General features: G+C 39.0%; 2 protein-coding genes across 3 annotated transcripts in view; both read right to left on the reverse strand.

The window, feature by feature from the left end:
* Positions 1-18,747, reverse strand: part of Glcci1 (glucocorticoid induced 1) — a 300,803-nt gene that overhangs the window by 201,269 nt on the left and 80,787 nt on the right. Inside the window, exon 2 of the mRNA XM_051151935.1 lies at positions 2,554-2,615. The gene's annotated coding sequence lies outside the window, so the exon portion shown is untranslated. The remainder of the gene's footprint in view (positions 1-2,553; positions 2,616-18,747) is intronic.
* Positions 1-18,747, reverse strand: part of Umad1 (UBAP1-MVB12-associated (UMA) domain containing 1) — a 150,918-nt gene that overhangs the window by 51,354 nt on the left and 80,817 nt on the right. For both annotated transcript variants that reach the window (XM_051151939.1, XM_051151938.1), the window contains exon 2: positions 2,554-2,615. In XM_051151939.1, coding sequence (XP_051007896.1) covers positions 2,554-2,615 — 62 coding nt within the window. The remainder of the gene's footprint in view (positions 1-2,553; positions 2,616-18,747) is intronic.

The raw sequence follows: 18,747 nt of genomic DNA on the forward strand, positions 1-18,747 counted from the left end.
CATGTCGGAAGGGGGCAGGAATGAGAGCGAATAGTGTATGGGTTCCCTGGAGCCCACTCAGTGTTTAGTGTTCATTTTCCTTAGTGAGTAGTTAGCTAGTTCCAAGCCAATGAACGCTGTGATCTGGCTTTTATTTCAGCCGGCTATGTGAAGAATAGGCTCTCGGGGAACCCTGGGGTAGAAACTCGGTAGAATTGGTGGCTTTGACTGCTCTAAAGTGGCAAGAGGGATTGCTGGAATCCAGATACAGAGGATAAGATGACAAGACTTGAAAGGGACAAAAATGAAATTTGAAGGATAGAGTGGAGTCAAGGATGCCTCAGGGAATAATACAGTTCTACACCATGTCATAGATGATGGTGATATGAAGAGATGATGAAAACTTGGACAGAGATGCTTTAAGGGGGACAAAAATCAACAAGTGAAGCCCTCTGTGGTCAAGTTAAGGTTGAAATGTTTATATACTAAGTAATATGTAGTTAGCTGAATAGAAAGACTCAGGCTAAAGGTCACAGACTTGTACATAACACACTGTGGGAGCTGGAAGCCTGTCCCCAGAGTTTAAAGTGACCAGATTAGATAGATGATAGTTTCTATTCTCTTTCTTCATGATGGTATAAGCAGTACAGAATATACAGTGGTGTTTTCATTGCAGGGGTTTTAAAGAGGAAAAATAAAGAATTACATTTTAGTTGTTTAAGGTAAAGATAAACAATTTTGGCTTTTTAATAATAAATCATCGACAGTCGTTTCCCCGGTGGCATCCCTGTTTCTTTTGTCCACTGTGATAACAAAGGCTGGCTGCTCCACTGCTCAGAATGTACTTCTGACACATCTGAGTAGCTGCATCAGCTCTAAGGAAGTAAAGAAAAAGTCCAGGAAGCAGCATGACCATGAGCTAAGTCAATCCCTGGAGACTGCCACCTTACAAAGCTCCTTTCCTTAGGAAGGAGCCTGGAAAGTCTTCATACAGATGAGCAAACATAGCAACAGCCTGTCAAGCTCTACAGACAACCTAAGCACATCACGTGAGTGTGCTGCTTTCTCAATGTGCCTCCCGTGCCCACATGTTCCACCGGACACGTGGAAACTCAATTCTTAAGGTAATAGCATTAAGAGATGTAGCTTTGGGGAGATAATTAGGTCATAAGGGTGGAATGTTCATAAAAGAGATTGTTTCCTTTAGTAAGCAGTGAAGGTCAGAGCTCCATGCCATGACACAAAAAGGTATTATCTATGAATTAAAAAAGCAGGCTCTTAGCAGATAGTAAAGTTGCTAGCACCTTGATTTCAGGCTTCCAGCTCTAGAACTTAAAATAATGCCCTGTTGTCTGCAAGGCAGTATACAGTGTACAGTACTTTGTAATAGTAGCCTGATAAAGACACTAAGCTTAGCCTAAGGACTCATGGTGGCTAGTTCCTAAGTCCCAAATGCATCAGCTGCTATTCCTCTCATAGACGGCATCCATAGTCAGCACCCACGTATACTGGAAGTAAAATAAGACTGAAGAGATCAAGGTGTCTGGTGTAAAAGGGAGACAGCTTTCTTTGTCTCTGCATCCATTTCTTTCATCACTGTCTACCCAGTTATTTGTACTGTGCCTTGGGCATAGTCTGTGTTTAGTAAGTATTTGTGGAATGAATGAATGAAAAAATGAATGCAGGTAAGTGAAAAATTATTTGTTTTCCAATTCATTGATTTAAATAAGTTTCCCCTTGGTTATAAAGTAGTGGAGTTTATTAAAAATCCCTGAAAATAAAAGTAATTTTCTACTAATAGCTCACCATTGATTAATCAATTGTAATTAATGTATTCATTTGCCAGATCTGTTTGACCACCTACTGTGGGGCAGGCCTTGGGGAGCCTGTGCTGAAGCAAACAAGTCAGATGCCTGACCTCGCTGAAGTCTCTTCTGCTGCAGGCGAGAAGGCGAATGTGTCAGAGCGCACAAAGCTGCAAAGTCGTGTCTATCTCTTCATGAAGTATTATGTTAACACTTACCATTCCCCTAAGCCTTAAAGATGATTACCTCAGTGACTAAACACTGCTCATACACTGTGTAGAAAGAATCTTAGCATGCTGACATTTCTTCCAGGAGAAAACAGCCTTTTCATGGACAAAGAAGACACAGACTGGCTTTTCTCCATAACAGTCAAGGAATACTCTGTGATGCTGAAATAGCCAGTAGAATTCTCTACAGGTTCATTTCCACTCAAATGTGCTAGGGAACAAAATTCACTCAAAACGGTCAAAGTGTTTTAACTGAAGAACTCTATTCCTCTCTTCTGCACCTCGTTCCTCTTAGTTTTCCTTTCTCCCATTTCTTTCCACCCCCTTTTCCTCCCTTCTTTTTCACCTCCTTCAAAAGTTCCTATTTCTTGCACTAGAAAAGGCATGATGTTCGGAAGCAATTCTCAGTACTGCTCACCACTGGCTTTCCCAGACCCCCTGCTTCTTGGTGTGAGTGAAGTGTATTCATCCTCAGGAGAACGTGGATTCACAGTGACTCCCTCGGTTTTACTTCCAAAGGATTCTTACTGTGTTTTACTCACCTCTAAAGACTGGCTGCCTTCTGCTTCGGAAGTTTTACATCTCGTTTCATTTGTTGTATCTCCTATGAGACAAAAAAAACAAAAAACAAAAAAACAACTTTACCGTCATAAGACTAATTATCTTCTGTTTGTTCGCAGTACTTTTTGTTATTGTACATTTTGTGACATGGAACCAACCACTATTTCCTTTGTTAAGAAGTAAACAAATTTATTTTTAGGAGTAATAAAAATAGTTTTACACAGGTCTTATGAATCACAACATAAATACACACTAAAATGTACCCTACTTTACATAAATTTATACTGAAAAATAAAATCAATTTGTATTGTGTTTATCAAGTCATATTTTAAATAAACCAAAAAGCTATGCTATGACTTGAAGACAAACTATTTTAAAATACAAATTTGTTTAAAATATGAGTAATTGTCCACCAAATTTGTTTTTTATAAGGTTTAATCTTTATGTTCTTTTGTTTTGTTCCTGTGGATTAAAGTAGATATGCATGTTTCTGTGTAACAATAAACCAAATGGAAGACAATCTTCCCAGCAGAAATGAACAATGAACAAACACATAAATAGCCGTTAGTTAGTACTATGATTTAAAAGTCTGGTGCCTCAGTAGATTCTGTTACTCAATTAGTTTGGATCAGGCTGACTTAAAGGACACAGGATACACAATTGAGTAAGTATAAGCATAACAACTTATTAATGGTCTGCTTTAATTTGCTTATTACTAATAGCTGGTGATTGGCACATGGTCAGTACATACCCAATTAGCCTACTTCTCTGAAGCATAATCAGAAGCTAATTTAGTCATTTGTAAATTGTTCTTCGCATAAAATTAGGTCAGTTTAAGAATGTACATAACAGTGAAATTATCAAGCTTATGGATGATGGTTTGATTGAAATCGAAGGTAAGGAATTTGTTAATGTTAAGGAATGATATGAATAGTGAGTATAAATAAAGCATGAAAAAGTTACATGGTAAACTTTTTCTTATGAAACACAAAAGCTTAGTTTATCAATGGTGACAATTAAGGAGAAGGCTCTTGAAAACTATACAGAACTAAGTAAGTCTTGGTATATTTGAGGACCTTCTGATGACAGCATCCCCATGTCTTTCAATATAAACTAACTGATGCCCACTCCAGTCTATCAGTCATGTTTTCAGATGTGTGCAAAATGGCTGTTGTTAGGCAGGACTCAGCACTAAAAGAGGTACTCAATAGTTATTAGTTTAATGAATTAGCAAATTTCTTTTTGTAGTATTTAACCTATAAACCTGTGGCAAAATACTTAAAAGGTAGCTAATAAAACTTGTATTTGAGCATATAAAGTATCTTCCTTTTAGAATTTGTGAAATTTAAAAGACAAATTTACAAAATATTACTTTGATATTTTGTCACTTGTAACATAGTTGTGATATCATTTTTAAACTTTAAAGTTAATATAGTATTTTTCAAAAATTGTACAGAAAGAAAACTAGTGTAAATTTGGTCTGTATATAATAGATGTAAATTTGTTGCTAAGTTAAAAATTAAATCAACCTTCTGTTGTAATCTGATATGTCCAAAATTCCAAATGACTCTTTAGGTGGCTGTTTATAATGCTCACACATTTATACATCAAAAACAGACTTATTCTTAGCAATTCCTTCCTCTTTGTCAGCATCTACCTCTAACATATGAGCGGAGAAACCAGAGTACAAGGAGTTCAGTTTGCTTAGTTAGAGGCAGCTGCTCAGCACCACAATACAAATGTCTGTACCATGCTAATAATGTACATAAAGACCAGACAAAGAACCATGAAAAACTCACTGAGAAAAGTTACCTACTCCACAAAAGATTATTCATTTAAAATATTTACCAGTTTACCCATAGCCACATTGACACTGAGTGCTGCTAGAATTATCCAGCACAAAATCTATGCTTCCTTTGCCCATTTTCTTGTTTCAAGGTGAGTACAAGAAATTTTCTCTAGTTCTCCCTACTGCCTGAAAAGATAACCAGAAAGGTTATCAGCCAATGCTCTTGAAAACACACAACACATGTGTCTAGAGGCAATACAGACGCTCTGTTTACTGAAATGCCATGCTGGGTGATGGCTCAGATCGGACAGTCACTGACTACAAGGGGAACTGCCATCTGTAAGAATCTTTCTGCAAACAAAGGCACAAAATGAAATGGGATATAACAAAAGAAAGAACAGGTCACAGTGAAAGACAGCTTTTAAATTTTTTCCCAATGGAATACTTTTATCATGGTGAATATTCAATTATTAAGAATAATCCACTTAGAGGTTAAATACTGTAACAATAAATAAAAATAAATATGAGGACTGGAAAATGAGATGCTTTAGTTATGAAACACCGCTTATGCTTTACAGGCTACGTAGATTCATAGACTTCCACGTCAGCTACTTAGAAGAATGAACAAAATTACTATGAGGATTTTAGAGGCTTTATCGTTTGTAAAACTGTTGATGTCTGCTGCCCAGGTATGGTAAACTCTCCCTCCTCCCTCTGCTTGATGAGTAATAAACTTCAGGGGCACTGGGACTCAGTGGTCTGTCCCAAACCTTTCGGATGGAAGGCAGCCACAGTGTGGCAGAGGAACCGCCTTCCAGAGCTGGCACAGGGTGTGACAAGCCAACCTCTGAAAGGGAGGGCTGGCGTCAGGGTCTGGTGCTGGTCGGTCTCCATTCCTTTTTGTCTCACTAGGCTCCACACACTGTGTGTTTTCTTCTCTTCCAATGGCAATGATAACTACTTCTGACCAGAGTTAGCTTCTGTCCTTCCTTCTGGCCTTTTAAAGCAAACACACAATGCCCTTGGTGTTTTTCCAGAAGTTTTAAAGATCAGAAACAGTTTTACTACAAGCAAAATTCCTCATATACTATAAACATGTTAGTGTCTTTCTTTAAAATGTAGGTTGTATTTTCAGTAAACGATAAAGGCTGCATATACTAATAAGGCTCATTGTGACCTTAAAGGACTAATGCGAAATAATTTTAGAGGTTGGCTAATTTTTGTTGTGAAAGGACAGAGAGTAAACATGTTGGGCTTTGCAGGCCATATGGTCTCTGTCACAAATTCACAACCCCAGCACTGTAGCCAAAAGCAGCCACAGACATCATGTGAACTAATAAGTGGCTATGATCCAAGACAATGTTATTTATGAAAACAGCTGGCAGGCTGGAGACCTTACTAATCCCCATTGTAGAGGAATATGTGCATTTTCTGGGATTGCTCTTCAAGAAGATGAGAAAGAGAGGCTCATTAGCGTATCATCATGGCCCTAATTCTATTATTGCGAGTGGAGAAACAGTGTAAGAACGTGAGCACTAGGCCTAAGGAAAAGTAGACAGTGGAGAAATTTCCAGGCATGGGGAGGAGACAAATGTTCTCTTGGTTCCCCCAGAGGAGGCCTGTGGAGAGGGTTTGTGGTAGGAAAGTGAGGGAGCAGATCTGTGACTCTCCCTCATTATACTCCACTATTTCCACTTGGGGCTGGCCACTCTTTTCTCTGTGGGTTGGTGCGTTTGAGAGGACCTAGGTCTATGTGGTTCTACCCTTTAGTTTCTCTTCATACAACATAGCCATAGAGAACATGCCTCTCCAATCAGTCCTCTCCCCAGGAGGGGAAGCCTTCCCCAACTCAGCTTACACAGTCTCCAAATGGATGGACGAGGTCTAGAAACCTACTTGCTTCTTGATTTGAGCCACACTATTCAATATAAGTTTCTAGGCAAAAAGGATTTGCTATACATCATGGTTTTGCCTCAACTGGTCATATTTTATATGCGAAGAGGATTGTTATCCTTGAGCTCCTAAGCACCAGCATTGGACTGATATAGTCAAAACTGGAGTTTGATTCCACATAAAAAGATAGGAGTAGGATGCAACTAGAAAAGACCATATTGAGTAAGTTAGTTCAACAAGAGGGAAGTCAAGGCTGGCACTAGAAACCCAGCCAACTACCTGGGACTATTACAGCTGTGGATGTTAGAGAACCTACAACCAATTTACTAAACTAGCAGAGTCCTTAACTATTTTCTAAATGTTTGTCCTTATACCAAAGGTAAATGGAGTTTACACCCCTAATTAAAGAAACTTCTCTTTGCAACAGACACACATAGCTCATCCAAATAGTTCTGGAGTCTAGTGCCAACCAATATATCTACAGCACAGCTCCTGCACCTAAGGCTCAGGGATCATTGCAGACACAGGGTGGACAGAGTGTAAGTGCAAGAACAGCTAGTCTGCTGTGAAGCTGTCTTCCTTAGAAGTGTCATAAGCTACATGCATGATTTCTAGTCAATATGGCTACCTAAACAAGGCCTGAATAAGGATGATACCGACAGACATGCTAAAAAGAAAGGGGAAAGTCTCATGAGGCTTCAACCCTAGACAAAACTGCAGGTAGCTAAGGAAAGCCGAGAGTAGGAGAAACAGTCCTCTCCAGGGAAGAGCACAGTAACTGGTTATCCAATACCAAATAGTTAGTCCTGAAAGTAGTAGTAGATAGACTGAGCAGGTTAAATTTAGGAAAACACACACACACACACACACACACACACACACACACACACACACACACACAATTTTTTTAAAAAAAGAGGGAGACCTTGGAGAGAGGAATGAGAAGAGGAATATTATATATGTAATATATCACATGCATATATGTATTATTATAATCTCAAAAAATAAAAAAGTAGAAAATTCATCTTTTCTTTATTAGGAAGGATTTATTTCTAGAATTCCATATCTAAGAGTAATAATCTACCAAAAATTATTCTAAGGGGATCACATAGGAAAACTGTTTCTATGGTCAGCACTATGCGTAAAGCCTGCAAGCGTAAATTCTCAATTGATTTTAGTACATTTTAGTATCTGAGAAAGTGTGTAGTAAAGAAATGACAAAATATTTTTTCACTGGCATTAGTCACCTAATGCCAGTAAAAAAATCTTACACAGGCTTATTGACATTCTATGGGAAATGCAGATAAAGCATTTTTAAACAATGCTGGCATAACATTGATTTTAAAATATATTTACCTGACACTTTATGCCTTTCTATTATTTTTTCACAATGCTCTATTAATTCATTGTGTTGCATTTGGAACAGACTAAGCAGAATGTGGGTGCATCCTACTGTGTAACTTATTCCAGAGTAGCTGACAATCTGCAGAGGAGAAAGGGACAGAGGAGAACGCCCTACGTAAAACTTAAAACCATCTTGGAGTGGAGTTATGTGCATGCATGTGTAAGTGCATGCATGAGCACATGGTGTGTGTATGTGTGTGTGTGTGTGTGTGTGTGTGTGTGTGTTGGGGGAGTATGAGGAAGAGAGGCTAATAAGAATAAAGTTACGTATGAATATGCTGTAATGAAACCTATTACTTAGTATGCCAGTTCACAAACTAATACTTTAAAAAGAGATGAAAAATAAAAATATCACTGCAGCAAATTCTACCAATTAGAGTTTCATTAGGATTAATGAGCCCTGCTTTTAAAATGCAAATACCCTCTGGGAGTGTTTGCCTATTAGTCATTCACGGAGTGAGGTAGTGGAAAGAACAGTGGAATGGCCATGCCATTAGTTCCTTTTTAATCTTCAGTCACTCTCATTACACAAGGCAGTCTGGCAATCCAGAAAGAGAATGGCTTTGAAATCTGCCAGAGCTCCACCCAAATCCTTTACTACTTCTAAGACCTTGTGTAAGTTACTTAAGCTTTTTCAGCCTCAGTTTCTTCATCTGAAAAATGGGAATGTGATACTCAAGTGGCCGTTATAAACATTAAATGAGAGAACATGACAAACACTAACTGGAGAGAGGGCAACAGAGTTGAAAGTAAATGCTATGGTTTTAAGTGGAGGTGTCACTGCTGTCCTACCTATGTCTCTAGTACCTGCTGTCTTTTCCTCAGTACAGTCAATGAACTGGATGTCAGTGTTCCCTCAAAATCAACACATTAATGTTTAATCCTCAATGTGATAATAATATGAGGATGCAAGGCCCTGGTTGGGTCATGAATGGGAGGCAAGGGTCTGATGGGGCCATGGATGGGATTATGTTCTTACAAGAGGCTAAAGAGGCTCCCCCCTTCCACCCTGAGAGGATGTCTTATATTGCATGCATAGAATATAACGCAAGCCCTCACAAGACAGTGTAACTGCCAATAATTTGACTTTGCCACTTCTCAGCCTTTAGAACTGAGAAATAAGATTTTTGTTATTTATAAGCTACCCAGTTCATGTTATTTTGTTATAAGAGCTTAACAGCAAGAGATAGTGAAAGTGACAAGTGGCCCATACACACTCTGGGGGGGATGTGAGGCAGGCCTCCTTAGCTTCACTCAACAGAGGCAGTGACCTATTAGAACCAAGGCTGCTGAAGATGCCATTTGATTCCACAACATACTACTTTTCATTATGTATTAAAACCTGAATCAAGTTATCCATCCCCGCCGAGTATTGATCTAAGTCTCTTATAGCCCAGTTTAGTTCTTCCTACCTTTTCTAATTTTTTCAGTCTACCTGCATGTTTTCTTTCATAATGAAGAAAAGGGGAGTATAGAGAAAAGCAACAGAGTTAACTGCTCTATATATGGCCTGCTCAGGTCTCTGGTCAGATTCTGTTTCAAATGTTATAACCTAAAGGAACCACAAATGTATGTGGTATATGGAATGTAGTTAGCAGACAAATGTAAGAAGTTCAAGTATATAAACAGTAAAGACGAGTCAAAATGATACCAAAACCATATTAAATTAGCATATCAAATTATTAGCAGGACACATCAGCAATGGAGAGAATACAGTTGGCATAATGACATCTTTCTGGTGACAAAGGGACTATTCAATAACATCTGCTGAATTGGCTGTAGGCAAAAAGGAACAGGAAGAACGGATTGTAAGATTGTTGAAGGTGTTGGAAAAGATAAACATCACGTCCTTAGCCCTCATGAGTCTGAAAGGAAACACCTGAAATGGGATGGAGAAAGAGGTGAAGAGTGAAAGGGTCACAGTATTCACTGGGGCAAAAAACCAGGTAAAATAATAAAGCACTCAATGCTAGGTTTATTAACCATAAACTGCAGCTCACAGCACTGGGTGCAGCAGGTCTAATTGCTGCCGGCTCTGGGTCAGAAAACACAAGGCAGGAGGAAAACCTCAGGAGTCAGCCGCAAAGTCAGCTGCAGACAGGAGATCTGCGTGGGGGGAACGGAGACTCTGGAGCAAGTTGTCGCTAGTCATGGCTATCTTCCTCACAAGCCTTTGCTGGTGAAATTCTGAGAACCCCACCCGGGATAACATATGCTACCCCTGAAGGTTTCCTGTCCCATTAATAAAAAAACTAAGGAATGGACTCAGACGAAAGCTTAAGGACAATTTTATTAGAGTTTAAAAAAAAAGTTCCTGGATAGGCAAGCTGTAAATCTCAGCAGCCTGGAAGCCAGAAGTGGACAAGGGAGCAAGCCATACCAGTCATAAACAGCTACGTGCAGGGAGGAGGGCTTCAGGGAAGAGTCGGGAACCATGAAGTACTAGAGGAAGCAGACCTAGTCTCTGGCCAGCATTGCGAAGAGACAGAGGAAAATGAAAAGTTGTGCTGGAGTCAAGACACAGAATGATGGGGTACACCCAGTGAATCTCACAGTGACGCTATGGAGGAAAAGTAAATTATCTCATTAAAGAGATAAATATTCCTCCCATTACTTAGCATGGCATTAAGTGAATCTGCCTTGCTGGAGAGTGGTCCTTTGGTCAGCCCAACCAGACTGTCTCCACCTAGGACACAGATTCCATTCTCTTGAGAGTGAAACAGCTTTCCATTAATGGGCCTTCAACACTACCAGAACATCAGTCTGTGCAGAAGGAAACCATTCCTCAGTGAGATCCTGTTATCAAACCTCTGGGTGGGAGATCAGAAAATTTAGCACTACCACATCTCCAAACTCCAGGACCCCTGAGTCCCCCCACATGCTAAGCACCTGCCCCTGGCAAACACATGGGCAGGAGAAGAGAGCTGAACTGGTATGGATATACTCATACACAGCAAGGTTGTGGTTTGTTGGCAGAAAACCAGGCAGGATCCTGATAGGGAAAGAAAACACAAAGCAAAGGAAAAATAAGATACTACCCTGGCCTTGGGTGCTGAAAACACTTGGGGAAAGTAGCTGGAGAATAGGGGAAGGGAAGATACTAATATGAGCAACTTATGTGATATAATGATGATGATGATGATGATGATGATGATGATGATGATGATGATGATGATGATGATGAGCAACCTATATGATGGCTGAGAAGCCCCTAAGCTGAGCTGATTCCTGTTCAGGAATCTGCCCCATCACTGAGGACATTTTGAACAACACAGAGACAAGCAGACTCTTCCCATCTGCAAATACAGCTACAGAAGACAACAAGGAAGGCAGAGGGACTACATTCATGCCAGTGAGGAAGAACTACTGACTGATCACAGATGTTTTCACTTCACTATGTTTCATATTTTTATTTTTAAAATGTCCACTTTTGTATTTTTTGTTCTAGTCTCTATTTCACTTGATGAGTTTTTATGACTGTACTTTTATGTATGATATATTTTCTTAATTAGTTTTTATACCACTTACTCATATACGTTCCTCCTTATTTACTCCTCCTTTTTAGTTTCTCTATTCTTTCTTTTTATTTCTTAATTATTAATATTCTTATCTTAAAGAAACAAAAACCAAGACAAAAGTCTTTTCAAACTACATTTAAGCTAATAGGATCCCAGCTCATTTATTTCCAAAGAGTATCCAGGGTGAAATCAAAGCACACAAGTATTTTGTACTGCATTTTATTTTATTTTATTTTGCTGGAATCAAAATTAATAAGTTTATTGGGATAGAATTTACATATAAACTCTCCACATTAGTGAATGTCACTGGAGTAACATATTTATGATCCTCAGAGTCAGGAATCATCATTTCTAGTTCTAGAACGTTGTCTTTTCTAAAATATATTTTTGTAATATATTTTACTTATTATAATTTATGCACATTACATCCTGATTGTTATCTCCTCCTTATCTTCCCATTCCCTCCCTCTTCTGCCTATTCTCCTTCCCTAGACATCTGATAGGAAGGGCCTCCTACTGTCTGGGGACAGCCTAGGAAGTCTCATCAGGATAGCCTGCACCCCCTTCCTCTGTGTGTCCACTAGGCCATCTTCCCAAGGGCCATTGACCAAATCGTGGGCACCAGAGTGCATGTCAGAAGTTCAGCAGTAGTTGCCCTTCCCCCCATTCCATCAGTTGTATCTCAACAGGGGGTCTTGGTTCTCTGCAAGCTTTGTCCTTGGCTGGTGCATTAGGTTGTGCAGGCCACCTTTTGACCAGATAGATCCACAGGCCTTGATGGTCTCCTGTGGAGCTCCTGCTCCCTCCGAGACCTTTTAATCCCTGACTCTTCCCTACAACTCTCAGCCCTCCACCCAGAGTCCCAGTATCTGTCCTCATCCCCCAGTAGGTGGAGTCTCTCAGAGGACATCTATGTTGGACTAATATCCACTTATAAGCGAGTATATACCATGCATGCATTTCTGGCTCTTAGGATGATCCTTTCTAGTTCTATCCATTTGCCTGCAAATTTCAAGATTTCCTTGTTTTTAACAGCTGAATAGTATTTCATTGTGTAAATGTACCAAAGTTTCTTTATCCATTCTTTGGTTGAGGGACATATAGGCTGTTTCCAGATTCTGGCTATTACAAACAAAGCTGCTATGGAAATAGTTGAGCTGTCTTTGAAATGTCTTTGCTGTATGGTGGAGCATCTTTTGGGTATATGTCCAGGAGTAGTATAGCTGGGTCAGAGGTAGCACTATCCCAAATTTTCTGAGAAAGCACCAGATTTCCAAAGTGGTTATACAATTTGCACTCTCACCAGCAATGGAGGAGTGTTTCCTTTTCTCCAATCCTAGCCAGCACATGCTGTCGCCTGAGTTTTTGATCTTAGTTATTCTGATGGATGTAAGATGGAATCTCAGAGTCATTTTGATTTGCATTTCCCTGATGACTAATGATGCTAAGTACTTCTTTAAGTGTTTCTCAGCCATTCGATATTCCTCTGTTGAGAATTCTGTTTAGCTCTGTACCCCATTTTTTTGCATTATAATTTTTTATTAATTTATTCATATTACATCTCAATTGTTATCCCATCCCATGTATCCTCCCATTCCTCCCTCCCTCCCACTTTCACCCTATTTCCCTCCCATATGACTGTGACTGAGGGGTATCAAGTCTCTTCTTCGTAGTCTGCTAGCCTGCCTCCCCATCAAGGGGACATGTGTACCCCATTTTAAATTGGATTATTTAGTTTGGTGATATTTAATTTCTTGAGTTCTTCATATATTTTAGATATTAGCCCTTTGTCAGATGTAGGGCTGGTGAAGATCTTTTCCCAGTCTGTAGGTTCTCGTTTTGTTCTGTTGACAGTGTCTCCTGCCTTACAGAAGCTTTTTAGTTTTGTACTGCATTTTAATATTGGTCTTGTCAAAATACTGTTTTATTACTCTTCTATGCTTCATCCTTCTAACTGGGATCATAAGTCTAAGAACAGAATGTATACCAAGACTTCTTAGAAATAAAGCAGAAAATAAAAACAAAAAAGAAAGAAAAGAGGCAAAAAAATATGTATCTCAGCAGATATATAAATCACACATTAAAAATACTAAAATATTAAAAAAGTATCAAAATATTTTTAAAATAACATTTTTATTCAATATTTTAAAAAATAAAATCAACCTCCTATAATACTTTTAAAGGCTTACAAAGAAAATACTAGAAGGAACAATAATAGCAGGTTAAAGTTATCTTACTCCTTGAGTAAATGTTTAGTGAATACCTTATATGCCATGCAGAATGCCTCTAGAGCACCATGTGAACTAGAATAATCTATCACCCACACTTTTATAGAATCCATATTCCCTAGAATACTTCACCAAGCACATGAAAGACGATACAAAGTGGTAGGGGAGATAATACTCATATAAAAAATACTGTGAACAGAGTGGTCAGCTGTAACAGTCACAAACTTCTTCATTAATGCTGTTTTTTCCCTGTTTTTTTTTAACCACTCATAATAGAGCTATTCACTATAATGACTGGTGGCAGCGACCCCAGAATCCACATATCAATCAAGATCACTACACTTAAAGAATTCAAATATTAACTATGAGTTTACTGTATCACAAAAGTACATCAGCAATGGGATAGTTAGGAACACCTGATGCTCTTACAGAGGACTGGGATCCAATTCCCAGCACCCACACTGTGTGGCTTACAACTGCCTGTAACTCCAGTTCCATGAGATCAGACACCCTCTCCTGGCTTCCACAGACTCAGCGCACAAGCAAATGTACACGTGCACATACACAAATAAATAAAAATAAGTGGCTGGAAGATGGATCAATGGCTGGAAGCACTTGCTGCTCTTTCATCAGATTCACTCCAATGCCATGGGAGCTGTTATCCCCTTCTGGCCTCTGTAGGCACCATGCACTCACATGGTGCACAAATATGAAAATAAGCAAACCATACCTAAAATAAAATTTAAAAAATACTATAAATAAAAAAGTTGAAAATACATTGTATTTAAAAATAGTTGATGATTAAATATACCCATTGCAATTAGATCATATTAGAAGCAAAGGCATATTTGCCATCATGACATGGCATGATAACTAGATTAAAGCTCAGCTTAAAATACAAAGGAAATTGGTTTTATTAAAGATGTCCTATTTGCCATTAAGTTACATAATTTGAAGTATGAAATCATGTCCTGAACATAATAATATACAACATCATAATGGAGATTCTCACATAAGGAAAGGGATTTGGTTCTCAAGAATTCAGGGAGGAGTCATGCTGCAAGGCCATCGCCTACAGTCCCAACAGCTGGAAGAGGATTGCTTGATTTTAGCTCATGCCAACACAGCAAACAGGGTGGGATGGGGAGATGGAGGAGAAAATAAGGAGGAGCAGGAGGCAGGAGTGGCCATGGTAACAATGGAAAAGTCTGGGTAACTTAGGAATTCTAAACTATGAAGTGCTGGGATATGGAAACACAGATAAAGCACAGTGTTAGTACAGCTCTTCTTTAAATCAATACTGAAACTCTTCTGACCTTACAGACATTTTCCATCCTCCTGATGACACCACTAGGAGAGAAACAAGGTTGTTGACGATAAAAATCAGACATTAAAGGGGAGGGAGTCAGTATTAAAGATACTCAAAGGTCCTGCTGCCTCAGCCTTGTGTTTCTTTAGAAACCAAATGAGGAGCCATGGGGCAGAATGCAGTGGACAGACCATGCTTTGGGGGCCTACTGCTGGTAGAGTCGACTTTAACAACTTAGAAACTCTGCCTTGAGATCTCCTAAATTGACACCACAAAATCATAATTATAGAAAGATGGAAAAGCAACGATTAATTACGAACTAATTGATTCCCTAGGTAGAGTGAACAGGTGGGATATGTGAGCTGTCTGAGGATTTGCTTGCTTGCAGAGTGGAAAGTCACAGAAAGAGGATGGACTAGATTCCTTCTAGAAGGTTCCACAAACCAAATCATAATCAGCTAGTAGGTACCCAATCATACATCAACATCTGCCCACTAAATCCATCTCTCTAGCAGACCCCAATGCCCCCTTTACTTGTTTCCATATGTCCTCACTTCTCTAAGTCACTCTACACATCTACAGAAACCATCTCGTTATATTTAAGTATACGTATTACACTTGCTGAATGCTGTTCCTGTGAGGTTGTAACATGCGTATGTGACTCGCTACAGTATGCTCAACACTGATAGAACGAGCAGTATACTGGAGACATGGCAGGTCCTCACTAAGGCCCATATTTTGATGCATTGCAGCAAAGGCTCACAGCTCAAGAGGACTATGGCATACAGGAAAGTAAGACTCTGATGAAAGTATGGTTTAGATGAGGGAAGCTGAAAAGGATGTGCATGACTGCTAAAAGGAAGTCAGTTTATTAATAGCATGTTGATCTGGGTGAAAGGCAGAGGCTGCACAAAGGGCCCGAGGAGAAGTCATTAAGCACGGCTTTCACCTGGAGTCTGAACAGGGTTCCTGAGACAGGGAGGAGCTGAGTCTGTTTCCACAGAACACGGAAACAGCTCCCAGATGTGTGTAAAGGTGGAATAAAAAGGACAGGAGTGAACAGTGACTTAGAATTGCATTAGGAAAACTGATAGGTCACTACATATGTAGAAAAATGAGAAGAAAGATCCCACTGGACGCTACAGTTACAGTGAATTTGAAAATGATTGCTAAGACACTAGCGCTCTGGAATCATTCTTAACTTCAGCCATCACTCTACTTCTAACTTTAAAACTGAGTTGACTAAATATAAAACATTCATTAATAAGTTATAAATGATTAGAGAAAATTTGTAGCATTTTTAAAGTAATCAAAAATAGTAATTAAAAAAAAACCACATTTATTTCAGTGTATAAAGAAGGAATTACTAATTAGACATTTGTTAAACTATAAACACATCTGTCATTCTAAAACTATAAAAACAATATATGCTTTATGTATGTAAACTTGTACTTTTAATTTATTACCATCTAATTCTATAAAATTACTTGGCTTTTGTACACACTTGTATATCAAGACTCTGGTGTAAAGTAAATCTCATAGTTTTACAGGAAGGAGGTTTAGTGAAATCTAACTGGACCGTGCCCAATTACCATTTAAAATAATATTTCAATCTCCTGCAGTTATATTAAAATGTGAATGATGAGGTCAAAAGAAAGAAAGAAACAAACAAACACTAAACAGAAGCTCTATGCAACACTGTCCAGAAGAGCTCCTTCAGGGAAATCAGCTTTTCTCTGTTAAATTCTCTACTCTTTTCCCACTTATACATAAACATAAATGGAAATGAGTCTCCAATGACTGTCAGGGTTGGTGTCTCTCTCCCTCTCTGTCTGTCTGTCTCTTTTCTCTCTCTCTCTCTCTCTCTCTCTCTCTCTCTCTCTCTCTCTCTCTCTCTCTCTTCACTCTCTCCTTCTCTCTGTGCCCCTGTCTGTCCCCTCTCCCTCCCTCCCTTCCTCTTTCCACTGAAAGCACACTGACCATGGTGCCCAGAAAATGAGAGCCCAGTGGCAAGTGGAGAGAAACCACAAAAAGTATTTTTTCAAACAAGACTTCCACAGTGGGGAAAAACTGAATGATATGCTGTCACCTCTTCTGTGAACCATCAGTCTATCTATGAACCCTATGGTACAAGGAGCTGGGAAGAAAGGAATAAAGATATGGCACCTTGTTACGCCTCTGACTTTTAAGGCTAAAGTGAGTGGGATGATAAGCCAAAGTTTCTCAATATAGGAGGCAGAAGGAAAGAGATGAAGAGTTAAAGGCTGAATTGCACGCTGGGTTCTAAAAATCAATATATAGATTTATATTCAAGTAACAATAGAAAATTAAAAATTTTTAAATTTTAAAATAAAATTATTTGGAACTAACCCATTATTTCTGGTTATCCTAATCATCTGTTTCCCTATACAATTAGTAAGTTTGCATTTTATTTTTGAGACTATACAGGGAGTTTGTCTATCTGCCACACGCCCCTGCCTCCAGAACAGTTCAGTTCCAGAGAGGCAGGGGGCTAGAAGCAATGGAGGAGAAGACATGGGGGAGCAGTGGTACAAGAGCTCAGGCCATACCATTCAAGAAAGAGAAGCACTAAAAACATAAAATCACCACTTAACAGCTACTACAGTAATAATTAATTCAGCTAAGATGATGAGGATAAAAGGATGTGTAACTTTATAGAAGAGAAATTTGGTCTGTGTGACTGTAAGGAAATGATCATGTTGGATCTCTCCACAAAAAGCTGTGAAAAGGAGCTATGTATCTGACACAACACAACGAGAACACTTCACTTCCACGATCTTGCTAACCAAAACTCTGTCAGAACTCAAGTCTAATTAAGAATATGTCAGAAAAATCCCAAATTCAGGTCTATTTGATAAAACAACTGGCCTATTATCTTAAACTATATGTACACATTGGAGGTCAAGGAAACACTGAGGAACTGTTCGATACAGAGGGAGAGTGAACAGACCAGATAGCTCTCTGCTCTGTCCCACGGCACAGGTGAAACACAAAGCCACAACAGAAGCCTGTAATGGCAAGTTTGCCTCAAAAGCTGTTTGAGGAAGAGTAGAGACAGATGGGTCTGGGCATTCAAGGTTCTGGAGTGCGAACAGGACAGAAGCCTATATTTCTAAGCTAAGTACACTGTCAGCTCTTTTAGCTTCAGGGAAAATGAAGACTGACATGCACTATAGTCGATGGGGCCAGGACAGAAGGAATCCTGTAGAAATACCCCACTTCTCAAGCATTGGCAACATTGATCCATAGGTAATATCTGCCCCAACCTTGGTACAGATGGCTTGGGTTTCATGTGGCATTGGTAGTCCTGGTTTTAGCATCACAGGAAGGAAGCATATCCCAGGCTCCATTGAGAGCACATATTGCACCAGTACAAAGAAAGCCATGTACTGCTTCAAGCACAAGTATTAGGGGATCATCCTTTCAGTCAAAGAAATGCCCTTTTTGAGCCAAAAGGGCAAGAAAAAGTTATCAGAGAAAACATATGTATGCATATATAAGAGATGCATGAGAAGTGATTGCAATGATGATTCAAATCAGAGCCTTCTGCTTAGTGGCATCATTCAAGCAAATATAATAAGTTAAGCTTTGAGGTAGCTAATTTCCTAATTTTGATAGAATATGTACATAGATTTTTAGAATGTAAACTTTTAAAGAAAATACTAAAATCATTGGAAGTGATGACAGGTTGTTAATCCCATATGATTCTCGAGAAAAGGAAGAAGAATGCTTGTTTAAATTTATTTATTTATTTATTATTTACCTGTTTATTTATTTAGGTCTTGCAAGCTTTTATCTCAGTGACCAAAAGAATGCAGCTAATGGAATTTATGACTGACAGCAGGCATGCACCTGTACCTAGTTGCTAGTTTTGACTGGCCTAAATTGTTATCATTTGGGCACATGTGTGGATGTTTTGTATCCTCATGTACAAGGTAACTTAACTTCTTCCCATGGCTGCCTGGTAATAAGAATAAAGCTCATGATCTGGATTCCTTTATAACGAGCGCCTT

Source organism: Acomys russatus, chromosome 10, assembly GCF_903995435.1.
Source record: "Acomys russatus chromosome 10, mAcoRus1.1, whole genome shotgun sequence".
Taxonomy (NCBI): Eukaryota; Metazoa; Chordata; class Mammalia; order Rodentia; family Muridae; genus Acomys; species Acomys russatus.